This window comes from Ailuropoda melanoleuca, chromosome 12, assembly GCF_002007445.2.
Source record: "Ailuropoda melanoleuca isolate Jingjing chromosome 12, ASM200744v2, whole genome shotgun sequence".
In the NCBI taxonomy this organism is placed as follows: domain Eukaryota; kingdom Metazoa; phylum Chordata; class Mammalia; order Carnivora; family Ursidae; genus Ailuropoda; species Ailuropoda melanoleuca.
Genome location: NC_048229.1, coordinates 7,920,930 through 7,943,516, shown reverse-complemented (window position 1 = coordinate 7,943,516; position 22,587 = coordinate 7,920,930). Strand labels below are relative to the sequence as shown.

At 37.8% G+C, this 22,587-nt stretch overlaps 2 protein-coding genes across 3 annotated transcripts in view; one reads left to right on the top strand and one right to left on the bottom strand.

Annotated features, from left to right (window-relative positions):
* PPTC7 (protein phosphatase targeting COQ7) overlaps positions 1–22,587 on the top strand; it is a 37,943-nt gene that overhangs the window by 6,397 nt on the left and 8,959 nt on the right. Inside the window, exons 2-3 of the mRNA XM_002913114.4 lie at positions 15,319–15,498; positions 21,378–21,576. Of these exons, the coding sequence (XP_002913160.3) occupies positions 15,319–15,498; positions 21,378–21,576 (379 nt within the window). The remainder of the gene's footprint in view (positions 1–15,318; positions 15,499–21,377; positions 21,577–22,587) is intronic.
* The window catches only part of RAD9B (RAD9 checkpoint clamp component B), a 63,620-nt gene continuing 48,436 nt past the window's right edge, over positions 7,404–22,587 (bottom strand). The window contains exon 11 of one of the 2 annotated variants that reach the window (XM_034638945.1): positions 7,404–7,914. In XM_034638945.1, coding sequence (XP_034494836.1) covers positions 7,867–7,914 — 48 coding nt within the window. In that variant the 3' untranslated portion in view covers positions 7,404–7,866. Of the gene's footprint in view, positions 7,915–21,532; positions 21,638–22,587 lie in introns of those variants that run through there. The other variant, XM_034638944.1, reaches the window with a different exon arrangement.

Sequence of the window (22,587 nt, the reverse complement as noted above, 5' to 3'; positions counted from 1 at the left end):
CATTTTATGTAGATTCCCCATGCCTTTTAGAGAGGGCTTATATGAGCCTTTAGGTTCAGAATTTCCGGGAAGATGCTTTAGAAAAGTAAGTTAACAGTTATTTCCTTCCTGAAGAAATTTGACTTTTCAAACGAGAAGTTCTAGTTAGTTGAAAACAGTGTGCCTTGTGAGGTTGCCTTTCAAAATTAGTTTTAACTTTTGGTCTCATTTTAAGAAGTGGTGGCCTGAATCCTAATTTTTGTCGGTACTAATAAAATTTAGTGATCTGTCTTGTTTGGGGGTTGTCAAATATTTTAAATATATAGTAGTTTTCTATCTCCTTGAGAGCCAAAATCATTTGTTTCTTATTATTAAACAATACACACAATTTATAGAATTGCATCATAAATCAAGACTTTTTGCAAAAGCTGACTCACTGCAGAGAGCATTGGGCTGTAACACATACTTAATCATTTAAACTTGATTTGGCAAGTAGCATAGCTCTTTCAGTTTAAAATTTTGAGGAAAAAAAGATGCTCAGTTCTTTTGAATAAGATCCCAAATAAGATTTTGGGTGAATTAAGAGGTGGGGGTACAAAGCTTTTCCTTAAAGAGTCGAAGTACTTCACTCTATTTTTCTTAAGCATTTATTCAGTATCTTTATCTTGATACAAAATATGATTCATCTTATCAGTGCTTTATATATAGTGATTTAGATGTAACAGTGTGTTTTACGTTATTTAATCTTTCAACTATGAATAGCCGCTCTCATCTCCACTTAATCTGCATCTGTTTTCTTATCTATAAAGTTAACTCATCAATAAGGTCAACAGTACAGCTAGCATTAGAGCTGGGACTTGGACCTAAGTTTCCTGCTTCTGTGTCTAATGCTTTTAAATAAATGCTTTTGTTTCGTGCTTATAAAAATAACACATGTTCAGAAAAGCACAATATAAAACACCTGTAACTCATAACTGAGCTATATAGTCAGTGTGGTTTCCTCCAGCTTTTGTGTATATACAATTGTATGTATACATACTATTAAATAAAATTGAGTTAATATATATATCCTCCTTTGTAATGTTATTTTTATGTAATGTGAACTGCGTGTATTTCCATGTGTAACTGCATCATTGCATCATATTTTTCTGCACATATAGCCCATAATTTAATAACCAGCCCTCTATTTTTAGTTAGATTATTTCCAGTTTTCTTTTTTTTTTTTTTAAGATTTTATTTTAAGTCTTATTTATATCTACACCCAACATGGAGCTCAAACTCACAACCCCAAGATCAAGAATCTCATGCTTTACTGGCTGAGCCAGCCAGGCACCCCAATTTCCAGTTTTCTGTTTTGAGTAACAGAGTGAATGAGTATCTCTGCATCTGAACAGTTCCTTAGAATAAATTCCTTGAAGAGTTCTTGAGTCAAAGGCTATGAACATTTGCAAGGCCTCTGATATGAATATTAGCATGGGCCCCTCCAGAAAGGTTATGCTAATTTATACGTATCCAATTGTTATGAAATTGCTCCCATCAATAAGCTTATTGTTATCTTGAGTCTGTCACATTTAATAATTTATAAATTTACTAGGTTCTTAAATAGTTGTTTTTGTGGTTAATAAGTTTGGTGAATAGTTCTAGAATTGATTTGATTGTTGGTATGAATCCCACGGACTACAAAATGACTGCAAAAACTTTGCCAGAGACTACAAAAGTGACTTACTACAAAGAGTGCTTTCTGTTGAAAGACCCAGTATTATTTTGACTCAGGCCAATTCCAACACATTTTTGTACCGATTTTTCTTTTACTCATTAACAGACTATTTTGAAAAGAAAGGGAATTTCTTTGTGTGTGTGTATGTGTGCTGCTTTGACTGTACATTTTGATCTTTCAAGAATGCTATCATCCAGGAACTTTTTTTGACTTATCAGAATTAGTCTATGCTGTCATTTGATGTAGATGAAAAAGATTAGCTGTGCTGAATGAAATAGAAAGTGCTTCTGTTTTCACATCAATGTTTGGATAGCAGTTTGGGATAAGAAAATAGATGTGAGCTATTTTCATAAGAGCTAGAAAACTGTTCATGGCCTCTAAGTTAACCACTAATTGGTAATATGGTCATCAATGTTTCTATGAAATGAAGTCTAAACAAGGATGTCTTATGCATACATTTTTTAAAAAGATTTCATTTATTTGACAGAGCACAAGCAGGGGGAGTGGCAGGCAGAGGAAGAGGGGAGCCTGATGTGGGCTTGATCCCAGGACCCTGGAGGTCCCTGGGATCATGACCTGAGCTGAAGGCAGATGCTTAACCGACTAAGCCACCCCAGCGCCCCTGCGTACATTGTTTTTAAGAATTCACTTCTCTCGGTTTTTGAGCAGCAACTTGGATCTTATCATTGCTTTTCTTGTTCATATACAATAAATTCACTGAACAGTCAATGGTCTTTGGATAACAAAGTATGTTTTGTGAATATGTTCCACATACACATATTTATTTACAGATCATCTGAATTCAGTGAATTAAATTAATATTAATCCATAACTACCTTTTATTCTTTTATCAGAATTTCAAATTGAAAAATGGCTGGACTTTTTGTTAGTTAGGCTTAGTTTAATTAGACTTTTGTTAGTTGGGCTTAAAGAAGAAGCATATTCTCCAACATTTTAGGTGGTTAAAACCAAAGTAAAAGGACGTGGGGCAGTTATTTGTACTCTCTGAATCATTATTGAAACTTCTCTGAAAACATACATGAAAACATGTAATAAGGAGAAAGGAAAATTTGGGAAGGCTGAAATGGAGCCTTTGCTTCAACTAGTTCACGTAATAATTGTAATGTTGTATGTGAAAAATAAAGCATAGCTGTATATTAAGCTTTATTTTATAGTTTCTAAAAAAGTTCCCTTTTCTTGCAGTAAGACTTAGAATCCCAGAATCTTAGATCTTAGAAAAAGGAACTCTTGAGAGAATTTGTCCTCCTGACCCATACTTCACAGATGAGAAAACTAAAGCTTAGAGAAGTGATTTGGCCAGTGTCCTACAACCAGTTAGTGGCAAAGTAAACTGGGAGTGGTGTTATCCCCTGACTTCTTTTCAGGGTTCTTTCCATCAAACTTTCTTACAACGGTCTATGAGAGGAGCATCTTGTAGCTAGCGTCACAACATCTTGTGCAACTCTAGGATGAAATTGAGTTCATTCTCTTTTTGGAATTCTCAGATGAAAGTTTGTACACCAGAGTGTTGGTATTCTAACTTTTCAGTACAGTCAACTGAATTCATTGTTTACTGGTTGTTTCCCAAGTCCTTGACAGGTGCTGTGAAGAAGACAAAGAACAAGAGAGACTTCAGCTCTGAAGTCTGGCAGCGAGGGCCACGGGAACAGTATAAAGAATACACACAAATGAGGTGTTATGGAAGCATGGAGTCGGGTCTTGATAGATGAGTTTTTCAGTAATTGAGGCAAGTGAGAAGAATGGTAAATCTCTCCAGATTGTGGGATCAGCAGACACAGAAGATTCTTCAAACTATGGCAGTTTTGTGGCGAGAGAGGAGTTTGGGCTGGCCGAGCGGGGTTGAGAGGGTGGTTGAGAATTGTTAGGAAACAGGTTGAAACCAAACTGTTGAAGGTCACAATGGTCATGTAAATAACTGGGTTTCATTTTTTGCTAGGAAGCTATAGAAGATGTTCTTGCCTTTGTTTTGCGTTTGGTTTGGTGGTGTTTGAAGAGGCATCACATTCAAATGGTACAAAATTCAAAAGGTGTTCTAAGTTTTTCTAAGTGAAAAGTTTCTTTCACTCTAGTCCTCTAGCTGCAAAGTTCCTCTCCCAGAATGAACTAATGTTATCAGTTTCTTGTGTATCCTTCCAGAGGATTTTTTTTAAGATTGTGTTTATTTATTTGACAGAGCACAAGCAGGGGGAGCAGCAGGCAGAGGGAGAGAGAGAAGCAGGCTCCCTGCTGAGCAGAGAGCCCAATATGGGGCTTGATCCCAGGACCCCAGGGTCATGACTTGAGCTGAAGGCAGACGTTTAACCAACTGAGACGCTCACGTGCGCCCCCCCCAGACAATGTTTTTACATATACAAGTAGAAAGTTGTATATATGTGGAAGATATTTGACCAGAAGAGTAACATGGACATAACAATCTTATAAAAAGCAAAAAAGAAAGAAAAGAAAATTATATAGGGTGTAATGGGAAGATAGGAAAGCAAAAGACCAGTTATGAAGCTTCTGAAATAGTCTGAGCTAGAAAAGGGTTTAATTAGGGCAGTTCAAAGTAGTCGGGCTTCAGAAACATTGCAGACATAGAATCAATAGGACGTAGTGATAATTGGACGAAGAGGATGAAAGAGAAAAGAGAAATTGAAGTTGATGTTGAGGTTTTGCATCTGGAAGCCTCCTAAAGTTTCTGGCCTGCAAGTGTGGGTTGGTTGGGCTGCCATTAATCAAGTTAGGATATACAAGAGAAGGATCAAATTTGGGAATGGAAAACAGGATTTCTTGGTGGGGGAGGCATTTCAGAGGTGGAATCATCTGGATCCTGGAATAATGCTTAAGTCCACTTGGCCTTCACTGAGTTCTGAGTGTTCCAGCAGTGATTCTCCTTAGAATCACCTGTGCAGTTTGGTGTTCATACTTTGCTAGGAGGCCCAGGCCCACCCTGGACAAACTGACTTAGGAGGTGGGGCTTGGGTAATCTCAGTGTGCAGCAAGAATTGAGAACTTTTGTGCCAGGTACTAGGCCAGCACCCAGAGATGAAAAAGATGGTTGGTTAGCAATGTGAAAGAGACTCGGCCCTGAAGGGGAGTCACAGTATAGAGAGGAAGAAAGGAGATAGGAAAATTGTGATAGAGGTGCTGCAATTATTATAATTACTTAAGGAAATGGTTTAGGCCAATTTATGTATCACTAGTGTTTTAAGATTTTCCATTTAAAATAAGTAATATCTAAGTCTGAACCCTGGCACATAGTAGGCAGCAGGCACTTAAGAGATATTTGTTAAATAAGGGTATTTCAGAGTCACTTCTGGAAAAAGAACTAATTTCTTCAAAGTGTAGCTGGATCTATTTTTCCTTATGTATTTTTTAGAGATATGTTTGTTTCTCAGTTACTGTTAAATGTTCAATGAGATATTGAATGGTGGTGGATGTGTGATGGGGAAAGCTGAATGGATCACTCATCTTTTATACATTATCTGTGAGTGGGAATTGTCTTTTGGTTGTGACCACAGAACAGTGTTTGTAGACTACAAACACTAATCAAAGATTGTTTTTTCTGGTTGCTACAGACTAGACTGTTCTATATGCTGTTATTTAGTCTTTCTTAAAGAGAGGCGTAACTCTTTTATTGCATGTTGACTGGGAGCTGAGCATTGTGGCAAGTACTCTTTAACACATTATCCCTGTTCTCACATCAGCCCTGTGATATCCATTATTATACCCACTTACAGGTGAAAATACTAAGGCTTAGAGAGCTACCCAAGGGCACTCTTGCTACACTTAACTCTAGTCCTGGACCTGCAGCTTGAACCCAGATCTGACTCCAAAGCCTATGCCCTTGGCTAGTGTGTACACACTGCTTTTCAAGTCAAATGATCTTTTAAAACTTTGTTTTTACTGAAGTGATCTTTACTGAGTCTGAATAGTACTTTGATATTAGCTATTCATAGGCTAACAGTTGAGCAAAGCCCCTTCGTTAAAGCAAATAAAGGCCTCAGTTGAACTAGTTCAGTGGGCCACAGGGACTTGGGTGGCTTCAGGCCAGCCCTTTCCTTCTGGGGCCGCCTTTATGCTGAACTCCTGCAGTGCATTGTTTGGGCTGATTGCTGGTCAGAGGTTCCTGGCAGGAATTGTAATAGACATTTATTTACCTGGAGGTCAGGTTTCCCTGCTCTTAGAGCTCTAACCTTACCTTTATTACTGCACTTTATCCATATTAGTCAGAATCTTAAGGAACTGCCCAAATTGCTTTGCTCTATCCTCAACCTCCTCCCTCGTGACTCACGTTCTCATCCTTCAAGGCTCATATCAGGCACTTCTTTTCTCCATGAATACTTTTCCTGATTCCTGTAGCTAGATGTAATCTGATCTTCTTGCTTTAGTTTTTATTGGTGCATATTTATTTTGTTAGAGCCATTTATCATAAACCTCTCCAAACCCCTCTCCCCTGCCATAGTCACTACTACTTGATTTTAAGCTCAGTGGGCAGGAAATCTTTTATTATATGTAAATCCCTTTAGCTGCTTTTCACTACAGTGTCATGTATATAGAAAAGGTTCAATAAACTGTGTTGAATAACTTTAATATTGAGTGTAAGTGTAAAATATAGCTCTGACTGGATTTATATAGTTTTTGTAATCCCTCCCATAATATATATACTCATTAATTAAAAGTAGAAAAAACAATTACTGGTCCTACCACCCAAAGATCATTACTTAATTAAACAGCATGTAGGAAAAAATATAATTATTGTTTAGAAATTAAGGGACAGTTCTCTACTTGGCAGGCTTATTCAGAGGAATTATGTTCTCAAAAAGAGTGTTTGTGCCAGGGCTACATGTGACTCTTGACCTCTCCCAGAGGGTGGTATTTCAGTAAAGGCCAGCTCTTATTTTTTTAGAGGGGTGAGAAAACCAAGGAGGTAAATAGTAACCTCTTTGGGGTTAGGTCAAGGATATATAGGTTAATTGTCATAAATATTAGGTTAACCTTTAAGACCAGAATTCTAGATCTAATCTTATAAATTATAAATAGAAGGAAAAATTCTCCCTTAGCCTAAAGGGCCAGTACAGGTAGGCACACATCAGATAGCTAGACTTTAATTGCTGTTATTTTCTTTCTAAAACATTAAGTTGTTAGGTGTTATATAATATTTTCTAATATCTAGAAACTAACAGGAGTCTCAGCTTTAATAGAAGCCCTTAATTCTGTAACACACTAAGGGCCCTGCCCATACTGTCCATAGTTCACAATAAGTGTGAGCCTGTGATTTGCCTGTTACTTTCTTCTGTTCAGAAAGTGTTGCTAACAGCATTTAGCATTTGGGGAAGATACTGTTGCAGCTCAGAAAGGAGTGAAGTGACCTTTTCTGTGACTTCACCTTCAACTCCTCAGTTTGTGTGGTGAGAAGGTAGTGATTCCTGCCCAAGTCTATAAGATAGCCAAGGTCCCCAGGCCACATTGAGCCAAATGTTCTACATTAAGCGTTTCGTATTTAAACAGAAGAGCTAAAGTTAGAGGAAGAATGTTTTATTTTTAAAAGGTTGGCTTTGGGGACACCTGGGTGGCTCACTTGGTTAAGTGTCTGACTCTTGGTTTTGGCGCAGGTCAGGACCTTGGGGTCATGAGATTGAGCCCCCGCATTGGGCTCCGTGCTTAGCGCAGAGTCGGCTTGGGATTCCTTCCCCCTTCCCCCTCTACTCCTTCCCCTGCTCATTCTTGCTCACTCTCTCTCTCTATGTCTCTAAAATAAAATAAATAAAATCTTAAAAAAAAAAAAAAAAGTTGACTTTGAGTTTCTTTGCCTTCACACTATCATTTCCTTAACCTCTTTTCAGCATTTTTCACAGCTTTTTTAAGGCTAAAGCAATTGCCTAGAATAGTCTGGAGTTACCATCTCTAGATAATGAAGTATTCTGGGCAGTAGGTATATGTGTATGTATGTGTGTGCATTTTAATTTGATTAAGTATGAAGTAATTTTGTGTTCACTAAACTAGAAAGGAATAGCTATTTTGTTTGGAATTCTAAAACATAAAATAGACCATTTATTCCTGCTTTGGATCCTTACTTGAGTTTTGCTTATAGGTTCCACTTTCGCACATTACAGGGTTGAACCTTTCTTCCTTTGCATTCTTTCAGCTTCGTTGCCTCAGCTTTTGAGTTAGCTGTTCTGCTTAGAGATCTTGAGTTCTTGACATAGACTTGGTCTCTGGAGAATCAGAAGAAGCAGGTTTCATTGTGATTAATGCAGAGTGGTTGCTTTGGGGAAACTTTTTGCAAAGGGAATATATCACTTGCTTGTTAAAGCAGGAAGAACATCGTAATCTATATAATTTCACCTCTAGAGAACTGAAAGGACTGTTAGTCAAAGCAAATTGTACATTTCTGAATAACTCAACTGATGAATTTTTTCCCCCAGTAATCCTGCTTTTTGTTCCCTTTGGGATAATTATTTGCAGATACAACATTTCACAGTCCTGAATCACAGCGGAGTGTTCTTAATGCCCAAATAGTTGAGGCTTCAGCAATGTTGATAGAAACATGATCTGTTCTATTTGATAGATATTGAATTTATATCCTGATCTCATTTTTCTTTAGTTATAATGCTTCATGTTGTGATGTCTCTAGACAAATAAGGTTGGCTCTGAGAACACTAGATTATAGTATTTGAAGAAGAACCTCTTCATCTGAAAAGAAGCTGGCTGTAGCACTGCAATAAATACCGCCTAGCCAGGGCCTTATTAGATGAATACTTGCTGCGGAAAGTGTAAAACCAAATATCTTTATCCTCCTTATTCAACTCTTGTGATCCAGCCAGATTCTTACTCAGTTTCTCTTCTGGAATTTCAATTCACTATCAAGTACCCATCCTAGTAGATAGGAGATAGGAGATGTTTCACTGATGGAAAAACAATCCCTGTAAAACTGTCTTGCTTCATTAGAGTGTGAGGCTCAATGTAAAATGCTTCAAGATCATCAAAGATGCAAGGAATAAAGCTATTACCTTTGGGTACTATTTAATATTCGAAATTTTGCTAGTCTATTTTTGGATAAAATAAAATTGCCAGGTTTTTTTTTTCACTGATACTTATATTAAAATTGAAATTTAGTGTTTATACTCTAGGCATCACTATCTTCTGGTAAATGTTTGCTTTGTAACTAATTGCATGTCAGTCTGAAGATGGCTGTAGTAGAAGGGCTTCAGAATGGCAGCTGCATGGCTCATGGTTAATGGAAAACAATGCTAGAGAGACACAGGCTTAGTTCAAAGTGTTTTTCAGGGTGAGCCTTTTGCAGCTACACAGTTAAGGTGACCATAAGTAATTGGAAAGATGGGATTTTTAAGCCTCCACAATTTCAGTTTACCAGATCTTTTTTCCTTCACCTTTTGTCATAGAACAAAGCTATTAAGTAAAATTCTAAGTTTAATGAAAAGCTAAATGATTTTTAAAGTACAGCAAAATTTTGTTTCTGGGTGAGTATAACTAAAGCAAAACCAAAAATGTGCTAATTAGAAAAGTGAAAACTGGTTGTTACTTTAGAATTATTCTTTTTATAAAAAGATAGACTTAAATGATGGGAAACACACCAGAATTACCCTTTCTCTTTTTCTCTTAACTCTTCACTTTAGAAAAACAGTCTATGGGAAACTTAACCAAAATATTATGTGAAAAATTGTAATTATGTATTTTTTTTATTATCTCCCACTTCAGAAAACTGATATTTCCATGCAAATAGTACAGCTAAAGGAATTACCTGTACTCTATATAGTCTCTTCTCAGCTTTTTGTTTGGCTATTTCAGATATGTAACCATTATCTTAATCTAATAATGGTTTTAACTGGATTTTTGGGTCAAGGGAAACACTTAAGCTAGATGTATGCTGACAATGTTATTAGTGGAGACATAAGATGATTACAATGAATTAAAGGAAATAGTTTCTATATTCAGTGTAAACTCTCTCTTGGCATTCAAAGCCTTCCCAGTTATTAATTCAGCCTACTTTTCAGCTTCACCTTTTTTCACCTCTAAAGAAATTATATCATTCTGCCAAACTGGATACTTCCTTAAACTTAATCAGCTATCATATCTGTGATTGTAATTTGATGCCTAGAGTAAGATGCAATTCACAAATGAGCTATTTGGCCAGGACTTCTCATTCTTAATAAGATCCCCACTTGAATTTATTACTCTCTATGCTCTCTCTGAGCATGTCATCCACCACTAATGGTGTCAATTCCCGATCTTTGTCAAAGATCTGGCTCTGATGGCCTTCCCAGCTGCAGACTCATAGTTCCTGACTTCATACAGAACATTTCCCTAAAAATGTCCTCCTGGCACCTAAAACTGCACATACCTGGAGACAGTTCAATATCTTCTAAAGGCATTTCCACTCCTTTCCCAACTGGGGAATCATCTAATCAGTACTCATTCCTGAAATCTGGAAATCTCTTGAGATAAAATACATTGATATCAAGTCTAGGTATCCTTCTGTATTCACTCCTTTTTATTTCCAGTGATTATTTTACTTTTCTCGTTACCTCTAACCTAAAATCTTGCAGCTGATGCTTGACCTCCAACCTCTTCCCAACCCATTCTCCCCATCACTATCAGGATTATTTTTCTAAAGTAGAGATTGGAGGGGCGCCTGGGTGGCTCAGTTGGTTGAGTGTCAGACTCTTGATTTCTGCACAAGTCATGATATCATGACATGGGGCTCTGCTGGGTGGGGAGTCTGCTTGGGGATTCTGTCCCTCTGCCCCTTGCCCCCCCCCCACGATGTCTCTGTCTCCCTCTAAAATAAATAAATAAATCTTTTTAACAATAAAAAAAATTAAGAAATAGATTGGATTGTATCACTTCCACCCAGAAATCTTGATGACTTTTTGTCTATAGCAGGTGCTGTCCAGTAGAAATATACTGTGAACTACATATGTAATCTTAAATTTTCTGGTAGCCACATTTAAAAGAGTAAAATGAAATAGATTCAGTTAATTTCAATTAATATATGTATTTAACCCACTATATCTAAAATATATCAATCTAGTCAGTATAAAACTATCACTAAAACATTTTACCATTTTTTTGTACTACAATTTTGGAATCCAGTGCGTTATTTTACAGTTTTACATATTTACGTACTTTACATAATTACATACAGTACATCTCAATCCAAACTAGCCACATTTCAAACAGTAGCCACATGTGTCTATTGACTCCCATATCAGACAGCACAGGCCTATAGCATAAAGTTTAAAGTTCTTGGATCACAGGGAGCCTGGGTGGCTCAGTTGGTTAAGTGCCGGACTCTTGATTTTGGTTCAGGTCATGATCCCAGGGCCTGGGATTGAGCCCCAGAGTTGGGCTCACGTGCTCAGCGGGGAGTCTGCTTGAGGATTTCCCTCTCCCTCTGCCCCTCCCTCCTTTCATGCTCTCTTTCTCTAAAATAAGTAAATCTTTTTTTAAAAAAAATTAAGTTCTTGGATAACAATTCTTGGCCCTCCACAACTTCAGCTCCTGTCCTGCATCTTTCAACTTCTCAGCACTTACCCAAAACCCAGCCACACCTAATTGCCCTCCGTTCTTTTCCTGTTACTACTGTCCCTTGCCTGTGGAAATCTGACTTAACCTTCCAGGGCCTAATGTGAATACTGTTTCCTAAGCAGAGGCTTGCGCCATTCCCACAGTGCCCCATGAGCATTAACCATTTGCTCTTAAGCCCCCTATAGCAGCATTTATGGGAGCTGTTTGTCTAGTTCCTGTGTGAGTGAGTAGTCACTGCACACTAAAAGGTGAGCTGCTCGTAGGCAGGATGTGTCTCCCTCAGTTCTCTACTTCCTAGTATTTACTATGGCCTCCATTTGCTCTTAGAGATGTTCTTATTCTTTGCTCTTTCATGTCTTTGGTATATTAAGCAATCTCTCCTTTAACAGTTGTTTTCTTACCTTTGAAATATATTCTGAGTGAAATTTCTCTTCATATCTGGATTAATTCCACTGTTTAAAAGGTGTTCTGCCTTTGTGGATGGAAGCTTTTGCTTGTGCATGCGAGGAAATAATCATTTCCTTGTAGAAATAACTGCCTAATATTAATTAAACTAGGTTTCAAATGTACCTGTGGTAGGTTATTCTGGTTTTAGCCTGATTCTAATCCCAGATATGACTCTTCCTCTTATATAACTTGTTCTTTGTAAGTAAATTATTTATGTATACTAAGGCCTTTTTCCCACAGCTTTATTGAACAGTTTGTATGCTTTTTGAATCTCTTTTTTCCCCTAAAGAGATTTCACCAGTGGAGCTTTGCCTGGTATCTTTTTCCCATAGAAAAGCAAACAGGTGCTTGAAAGGTTACACTCTATTCTGGGAGAAATCTGATTAATGTTGAAGGGCTGTGTCAGGTCAGACTCTATAACCTGCTGACAGATTATTTAGTGAGTGCCAGGATCAACTCTCAACGTTATCTCAGATTTTAATGGTTTTCTTGTGAAGGGCATTTGTAGATGAAACCATTTTGTATTTAAAATTAATTGTGGCTCTTAGATCAGAGACTGGTTAAAGAGAAATTCTTTCCTCAAGCAGGCAGTAATTTGAAAAGAATAAATGATTGATTCATCAGATGGAATTGCAAGGATTATAATTGCATTCTGTATTTTAACACAAATTGTTGCATTTAAAATAATGATGGCACGTTGCTCGGCTGGCTCAGTTGGTGGAGCATGTGGCTCTTGGTTGTGAGTTCAAACCCCACGGTGGGTATAGAAATTACTTAAAAATTAAATCTTTAGGGGCGCCTGGGTGGCTCAGTTGTTAAGCATCTGCCTTTGGCTCAGGGCGTGATCCCAGCGTTCTGGGATCAAGCCCCACATCAGGCTTCTCTGCTAGGAGACTGCTTGTTCCTTTCCCACTCCCCCTGTTTGTGTTCCCTCTCTCGCTGGCTGTCTCTCTCTGTCAAATAAATAAATAAAATTTTTTTTAAAAAATATTAAATCTTTAAAAAATAAAATAAGTAAAATAATGATGAAATCTTACCCCTAATAAAATTTTTCAAAAGAAGTTCCTATTTAATTATCTTAAATTCTCTTAAGAATTTCCAGATACCCTCGGGGCGCGGGGGTGGCTCAGATCGTTTAAGTGTCTGCCTTCGACTCAGGTCATGGTCTCTGGGTCTTGGGATTGAGCCCCACATGGGTCTCCCAGCTCAGCGGGGAGTCTACTTCTTCCTCTGCCATTCCCCCTGCTTGTGCTCTCTCTCTCTCTCAAATGAATAAATCTTAAAAAAAAAAAAAGAGAGAGAGAGAATTTTCATATATCCTTAAAACTGCTTGAAAAACAGAGAAAAGTAATACTTCTTCCTGGTAGAGTAGACCTCAGTCATCCTTTATACTTCTCTCTCCCCACCACTGCTATACCCCTATCCAGTATACTGGTAAGTCCTTCTGTTTCACTGGATCTCAAATCCCTGCATTCTGACAGCACTGCCACCATTTCACAACCAAGCTACTAAGATAGACTCCTGACTCATCCCCTTTTTCTGCTCTTGCTTTCCATACAGCCAGCAGAAGAATCTTTTTTCTTTCTTATTAATTATCATTAGTTCTGTTTAAACTTTGTGTAATGGAAAATTTCAAGTATGTATCAAAGTAGAGAGGTGAGAGTACTTCTCATTCTACTTCAATTATCCATTCATGGCCACTCTTGTTTCATCCATTCCTCCATCACTTCTCCCCCCTATTATTTTGAAATAAATCCCAGACATCATATAATTTTTTTAAAAGATTTATTTTAGAGCGAGAGTGCAAGTGCACGGCGGCGGGGGGCGGGGCGGTGGAGTGTTGCAGAGGGAGAGGGAGAAAAATCTTAAGCAGATTCCATGCTGCACACAGAGCTCCACTCAGGGCCCAGTTTCATTACCCTGAAATCATGACCTGAGCTGAAACCAAGAGTGGGGTACTTAACCGACTGTGCCACCCAGGCACCACCAGACATCATATCATTTAATCAACTGATATGTGACTGCCCCATAGTGAAATTTTGCTTACTGGTTGGTCACAAAAGGTAGGAAAGTTGCTGCCCCAATACTGATGTTGTTTGTCACCTTCTTTATACTCTCTTCCAATTATGCTTCCTCTCATGTTTTTCAGGACATAATACATTTCTGTTGAGAAATGCCATCACCAGAAAAGTTTCATGTGTTCATTTCATATTAAGCCAGTTTTTTTCTGGGATGCGTTACATAGGCACTCTCCTACTTTTGTACCAAACAGGTTCTTTAAAATGTGTGAAAAAAGTTTTTAAAAATAAAATGTGTGTGAAAGTTGAACGTACAAAAAAGGTAAATATGTATGTGGAGAAGATGTTTAATGCTCAGCAAGCCATAAAAATGATAAAATTCCTAAATATTTTTATTATGAAATCAATACATGATCATTATAAAATTGATTTCAAACAATACAGAACAGTATGAGGTAAAAAGCTATAAAATCTCCCATTTGTTCACTGGTCACTTGCAGTCTCTTATTTCCAAAACTACTATTAATACTTCTTATAGATCCTTCCAGAAAGGTTCATATATAGTTACTTAAATCCTTTATAATGGAATACCTGTTCTTTTAGTTCCCTCAGTTTATTTGAATTTAGTAGACAGAAATTGATTTTAATGTTGAACAATTAGCTTAGTGTTTTGCAAGAGGTTGAATAGGCGATAGTATGATGTAGACTTTGATGTCTTATTGACTTTCTTGAACACTGGTTTCCTCTTGATAAAGGAGTCTTGTGTGAACTCTGAACTCATCAGCAGCTCTAGGAACCCATGAAAATCTCTATACCGTTGCTGTCCAATAGAAATAAAATATGAACCACACATGTCATTTTAAATTTCCTAGTATTTGCATTAGTTAAAAATAGAAGTAGGTGAAATTAATTTTAATCTTTAGCACATTATATCCAATATATTTTTTACTAAGTTTTCAAAATCCAGTGTGTGTTTTATACTTTGAGGACTTCTTAATTTGAATCAATACCATTTCAAAGGCTCAGTAGTCACATTTGGTTGTGGCTATTGTATCAGACAATGCAGGCTTGTACGGAAAGGATAGTGGTTGTCTCTGAGGGTGGAGGAAAGAGGATGAGGTATGTTGTTAATTTTTTTTCTTTATTTCACAGTTACTGACCAAAATTTGATGTTGAAGTTTGCTGTGGTTGATATTCTGAATGATTGCCAGCTCTGACTCAGTTGTATTATCACTAGTTTCAGCACATTTTTAAAAAATGAATTTTCATTCTTATAAGATAGAACAAAGATGAATAACATAAATACTTCCATACAAAGATGATAATCCTGCTGAAATTGAACTCTTGGCTAGTAGGCAATGCCACCCTGTGGTAACTCACATATTTAGTCATCAATATATGAAGATGAGATTCTAAGTAGAAAATGTGGATTAAGAGTACTAGTGTATAATGCATTAAATTTGAGTACTTTTCATTCTGAATTTCAGGGTAAATGTATGTACTAGTATGTAGTAAAATTAACTGTTAAGAGGAGATATGGATAAGAATTTGAGAAGTATGTAAATATATCCTTTCAATGTAATTTTTGTTCTGTTTTGCTTTTAGGGGTTGCAGATGGGGTAGGAGGATGGAGAGACTATGGAGTTGATCCATCCCAGTTCTCAGGGACTTTAATGCGGACATGTGAACGGTTAGTAAAAGAAGGACGGTTTGTCCCAAGTAATCCCATTGGAATCCTCACCACAAGCTACTGTGAGTTGCTGCAAAACAAAGTACCTTTGCTTGGTAAGTAGATATACTATGTTTTCCTCTGTAAAGCAGCTCAGGAGATGGTTAACAACAAAACCAAGAAAATCACTTAGCAGCCCAGCCTTTTTTCTGAAGCTCTTTATTAAGCAGAGTTTGATAGAGAAGATATGAGCTCACCAGCATACATACTACTGCTTAGAAAGAATGTAAATAGATATGGCCACTTTGAAAAACCATTTGGATTTATGGAATAAAGTTAAATGTAAACAGATAGTATGCCCTAGCAATTTCACTTCTAAGTCTATACCTTAGGTTAGAGAAACTCTTAAACATCTGTGTATTAAGAGATAGGTAAAAGAATGTTCATAGTAACATTGCTTATAACAGCAGAAAAATGGGAACAACCTAAAAAGTCCATTTATTGCAGAAAAACGCATTTTGAAAAGGAACAACTTGGGGTGCCTAGTGGCTCAGTCAAGTGTCTGTCTTCTGGTCAGGTCATGATCTCAGGGTCCTGGGATTGAGCCCCCCAAGGCTGGCTCCCTGCTCAGTGTGGAGTCTGCTTTTCTCTCTCCCTCTGCTCCTCCCCCCCAGCTCGTGTTCTCTCTCTCTCTCTCTCAAATTTAATACAGAAAGAAAAGGGATAACTTAAAGCTGCATGCAATACTCAGGAACATGTTGTTGGGGGAGAATAGAACATTGCAGAATACCACCTAACAGTCTGATTCCGTATTTCAAATTCAAAAACATAAAAAAGTAAAACCATATTGTTCAGGGACTCCAAAATAGGATAAAAGAAGAAAGAAAAGTGAGTGGTTTTATAATTCAGGATAGTGGTTCTCTCCAGGGGAGGAAGAAAGGGAATGGGATCTGGTATGTAAAATTAAGTTGGGAAGTTCAAATTGCAGATAGACACCCCACACTGCTAGCAGGTAGCTGATTAGTCTGTGAAATAGCATGGTACAAAATAGATCCCCATTAATCTTGTATTAGAAAACTTCCAAATATCTAGTGTGTGTATATGTGGTATGCTCATGGAGCATCTTTTGGCCAAGCTTCTAAATTTGTTTGTTAAATGGTTTCCTGGGAACTTACCCAACAACTTACCCAGCCTTCTGAGCAAGCTCTCAGAAGGGTGTTATTAAGTTTCTGCTAGTTGCCAGCATCTTTCTGGTTACTAGAAGTAGCTTCCCCCCCAGTCACCATCCATATTAAAAATCAGCCTCTGTTCAGTGTTAATGGAGCTCTCCACATTGTAAAATTTTGCCTTCAATTTAAATCTTTTATAAGAAGGGGTTCTTTTTGTCACGGTGCCATCTTTTTGTGCTGTGACTAATCAGCTTGTTTGCCTTCTAACTGAAGAGAAACCTTGTCTTGAGGTTTCAATATACCGCTTTGTCTTAATCCGCTATTTTGGACATGCAATCTGGAGCTTGCCTGGCACAGTGAAACATCCTAGATTCTATTTCTAGCACCTCTGTCAACTTGTTGTATGACTTTGGGCAAACTACTTGACCTCTGACCTGCCTTGCTTCATTTGTTAAATGGAGAGATCTTTTTTTGTGAAAAGGAGCGACTCAAAGCTTCATGCAACACTCAGAAACATGTTGAGGGAAAGAGGACATTGCAGAATACAATCTAATAGTCTGACATCTAACAAAGAGCCTATACATACTGAATCCAGGTCCCAACTCCTGCATGTTCCGTGAGTCCTCTGCTGGCACCCTCCTATCCATTTACTGTGACTTGGAATAAGCACTTGCAAAACACCTATCCTGATTTTGCAATTTGAAGCTTCGTTTTTTTTTTTTGCTGTTTTTCTTCCTTATCCCTCCTACTTTCCTATTTACCCTCATGTAGTTCGGAATCTTAAAATAAATTTAAGGACATATTAGAAGTTTTCTTAACACTGAATGTTATAATCACTTTTTTTCTCCTAAAGGACATGTTGAAATAATCCTTCATTACGATGTTTGACATGTAGACACTTCTCTCACCTAATCTACACACATACCTCTAAGCTCTTTGTAACAAAATGCAAGCATTTCTTGGCAAAGACAGCCTACTCAATTTTATTGAACCTCAGATATAATTGTGAATAATGATAACTTTACAAGATTAGGTAATCCTGGGGCACCTGGTGGCTCAGTTGTTAAGTGTCTGCCTTCAGCTCAGGGCGTGATCCCAGAGTCCTGGGATCGAGCCCCACATCAGGCTCCTCTGCTGGGAGCCTGCTTCTTCCTCTCCCACTCCTCCTGCCTGTGTTCCCTCTCTCGCTGGCTGTCTTTCTCTCTGTCCAAAAAAAAAAAAAAAAATTAGGTAATCCTTTTTTTTTTAAATCTTTTTTTTTTAAGATTTTATTTATTTATTTGACAGAGAGAGAAACAGCGAAGAGAGGGAACACAAGCAAGGGGAATGGGAAAGGGAGAAGCAGGCTTCCTGCTGAGCAGGGAGCCCAATGCGGGGATCCATCCCAGGACCCTGAGCCACCCAGGCACCCCAGTCCTTTTTTTTTTTTCTTTTAATCCAGCAATTGCTAAAAAGTCTATAACACAATTCCAATATAAAGGTCAACTACGTATTTTTTGAGAATTTCTAGCTGCTTTTAGATCTGGGCTGGCATCACAGGCTAATTGTTAATATACATTTCCTCAGAAATTCTTAAGTGGAGTTAAGTCTTATGGAGCCAACGTATCTTAAGAATTTGAGGTGAAGGGGTGCCTGGGTGGCGCAGTCGTTAAGTGTCTGCCTTCGGCTCAGGGCGTGATCCCGGTGTTCTGGGATCGAGCCCCACATCAGGCTCCTCCGCTAGGAGCCTGCTTCTTCCTCTCCCACACCCCCTGCTTGTGTTCCCTCTCTCCCTGGCTCTCTCTGTCAAATAAATAAATAAAATCTTTAAAAAAAAAAATTTGAGGTGTCGATCCTAATAAAGTTTGTTCTTTCCTTGCTGCACAGAAGGTTTCATAGTAGTTTACAAAATTAGGGGCCAGTGATTTAAAAAAAAAAAAAATTCCATTTTAGCGTGAGTGGTTTGCTTGGGTGCCTGTCTTGATTTGTCAGTGATCTGAACATCTGATGCTCTTGTTCTCAGCACTTCTTTTCTTGCTTGTTCCTATGTAAGAATAATGAGCTCTTCTCCCAGTATTAGGCTCTTAGGGCCTGAGCCATGTGCACGCATCAGTTATATGAAGAGGCAGAGGAGGAGTATACACTCCAAGCTTACATGATTCTGTGAGGCTGGACTTGCCTTCATTGTGCTGCTTTGCATATTAAAACCGTCATTCTCGAGGATTGTTTTGACTCTAACTCAGTGAGCGGGTGATGGTGACAGCCACTGGGGTGGCAAAATGATAGCCTGGGTTTGTCAGTGAGTAATAATGAGTCAACACAAGTCCTTCCTGCCCCAGGATTTTCAAGGCTGTGCTACTCATCTGTCATTTTTACTCCTCAGATTAATCCCATCAGCTTTCAGAAGATCTTTTGTGTGGGGATTCTATTAATGAAAAATGATTGTGGAGTTTTTGTGCATTGAGTTAAGAAGGAAGGGTAATTGGTGATCTTAACTCTAACATAAGCTAAGCAGTAGGTTATCTGGCAGCACTGCCAGTTGGTTACAGTACTGTGTTTTTCTCTGATGTTTGATGGGTAGAGACTAGATAGCTTAGCATTATGGTGTCAGGTTAGATAACAAAGAAATGGAATTTCTGAACATTATGATGAGATAAGCGCTTAAATTTAAGTGTTTTTATATTTAGTTATACATTTTCATCATACATCCTTCATCAAGGAAAAATAACAGAAATTAAGTGATCCATAATCCCACCAAGAAAACTATTAATATTTTAGTGATTATGCTCCCTGATTTTTCTTCTGTGTATGTTTGTGCACAGAATAATGGTAATAGGAATTATGAATATACTGTGTGCTTACAGCAGCCCCATGAGGTAGGTTCTTTTGCTTTTATTTCCTGTTTTGTTAGGAAAAAACTGTGGCCTAGAGAGAATAAGTGACTTGCCCACAGTCATACAGCTAGATAACAATGGAGTCGTGGGACTTAACACAGCTGGTTCCACAGCCTGCTTCTTTTATTTTGCTTTTAACAGCCATCTTAACAGTTTAGCTTTTGCCTACTGTTGGTTTATTTTTTTTTAATTACATTAAATTTTACTTTTTTGGATATACAATATAAGTTTGATACCACTTTTTATTTAAGGAAACTTTAATATTAGCTTGAAATTACTTGTTTCACTTATCTTTCTTTTTCAAATGGAATTTGAAACAATTTTAGTGGCTTCCAAATAGCTTAACACTTATTATGTGTTATAAGTGCTTGGTATGATTTAACTGATTTTATCCCAATAACACTAAGAGGTAGTTATGGTCTCTCCCTATTTTGTAAATGAGGAAAGAGGGTAAGTAATGTGCCTCGGGTCACAGAGCTAGTAAGTAACAGAGCCAGCATTCAGATGCAGACAGGCTGACTCCACAGTCTATACTCCTAAGTATTATGTGACAGTGTGTAGCCTTCTACTGTATGGATGTACTGTAATTTATTTCACCAATCCCTTAATTTTAGATGTTGAGGTTGTTTCCAGTTCTTCTTGATTTTTTTTTTTTAAAGATTTTATTTATTTATTCGACAGAGATAGAGACAGCCAGCGAGAGAGGGAACACAAGCAGGGGGAGAGGGAGAGGAAGAAGCAGGCTCATAGCAGAGGAGCCTGACATGGGGCTCGATCTCATAACACTGGGATCACGCCCTGAGCCGAAGGCAGACGCTTAACCACTGTGCCACCCAGGCGCCCCCCAGTTCTTATTGATCTTAAGCATTGATTTTTTACTTGTTTTGTTTACATCTCTAATTGTTTCTTAGGAATGGCTAAATCAAAGGATATGCACATTTTTCAAGGTTATGCTGCCCTTTAGAAAGGTGGAGTAGTTTTACTCTCTTGCCATCAGGGATTAAGAGTGACGATGTTCCCTGCACTCTTGCCATTACACATGCAGTATCTTTCTTTTTTTTTTCTTTTTTTAACTCTTGTTAAACTAATAGGCAAAATGGCTACTAGTGTGATGATGATTTTTTCATATATTTACAGACCATTTACATTTACTTCTTGGTGAACTGTTTATTTTTCTATTTTGCCTTTTTTTTTTTTCCCCTGTAGGTATAGGTTTAAATTTTAGTACTTGAAAGCAGTCTTACTGGTTGTACATCAGCTTTTCAATCTGGGGAAAGTCATGTGAGCTGTGGGCTGCAAAGGTACACAGAAGCTTTTTGCTCTCTGCTTGGAATGTGGTCTCTTTCCTCTGAACATTAGTAGTCTCTGTAAAGTGAACAGGATGATTCCCCAGGCTACCTGGAAAAATTGGTCTTGTCAGTTCATAGCGAGTCACTCCAGTGAAGGTTCTTCATGACCTCAACAGATGGAAATCTGGTTAAAAATTGTAGTTATGTGCCCTGTCTAAAATTTTAGTGAATTTCATGGAGAAGGCTTCTTGCCAATGACTAATGAGAAATGTCAGGAAAACATAACATTCTTATTCTGGCATTTAAGTATTAAAACTTAGTATCTCAACAACATGCTTTTGAGCATTTGGCATGGATTATAGTACTACTGAAATGAAATAGTGTGATTAAGTACCAGCCATTTTTGTTGTTTCTTATCTCTGCAAATGGAAGAATTCAGATTTCAGGGGCCTGCTTACTGTATATAATATAAATCCCTTTTTCTTTCCCCATCATGTTGACCCTGATCAGGTTATTGTTGCTATTTGTTGGAGGTAGGAGCACGACTAAGATAGGCAAAGGAGGTTCCAATGCGGTATGTTGCTTTTTGGGGTGATGGGATTAAAATACGGATGCAAAGATAGCCTAGGAAGAGAAAATAAATGGAGATCATTTTTGTTTCTAGGTAGCAGTACTGCCTGCATCGTGGTGCTGGACAGAACTAGCCACCGCTTACACACAGCAAACCTGGGTGATTCAGGCTTTCTGGTTGTCAGGGGTGGGGAAGTTGTGCACCGATCAGATGAGCAGCAGCATTACTTCAACACTCCATTCCAGCTCTCAATTGCACCACCTGAAGCCGAAGGAGTCGTCCTGAGTGACAGGTAATCTCTCCTCTTGGTCATTAAGAGTGAGCAGGGCATGGCTGCTCCTCCTCCTGTCCTCCTTAAGTATAATGGAGATGGGCATTTTCAGTTGTCATGTGCGACAAGAAGGTACAAGAATATTCTCGTCAAAAGGACCTTTTAATTTGACTTCAAAGATATATTGCTGGCTATTGCAGTCAAGTTGAATTCAAATAAAAACCCAATAATTTGACAAGACTGAAAATACTCTTCAAGCTTATATCAGTTTTTCATACCAAGACCAACATGGTACATATGGTTATATTTGTTAAATTGTGCTGGAGAAATGAGTCATTGTCCATGCATGCCACTGCCTGTACAAGATTTTGCATATGTTGTTAGGGAAGAGTTCAAACAGACATCTGCTTTATTTATCAGAATAACTTCCTGATTCTCAGGGCCTTCTATTATTTGCATCAAATAGAACTTTTAAATTGTCAAGACCTTTCCAAGACAATAACTACTTTTTTGAATCAACTTATACAATTTATCTTTTCTAAGATGAGAATACAGAGTGAGGCTGTGACAGTCTCAGATTCTTCTGCCTTTAACAACTTTATAGGACCTGGCACAGACTTTGCTGGTGATTCATAAATGTTGTTAAATGGGTAATGAACCTTTTGTAAAAATAGAAATAGTCTTGCAAGTGTCTATTTGTCTCTACTTAATAGTTCTGATTAAGCCAGATCTTGAGTACAAACTAAGATAAAATGATTATTGCTGCCATTTTTAAAACTGAAGTAAGTATATTATATAATTAGGTATTGAGGATTGTCCATCTGAAGTCTATTGCTGACTCTTAGAGAGAGGGGAAAGCATTTTTTACTGTCAGATTAAGGTACGTTACCATAATTGGAGCAATATTTCATTATACGCCCTTCTTCAGTTGGCTGTAATATGTATATTCCTATTAGCCATATTGGAGTGGGGAGAAAGCAGAACCCCAATGGCTTGGTAGATACCAAGCTCAGCTAAGTTACAGAGTGCAGT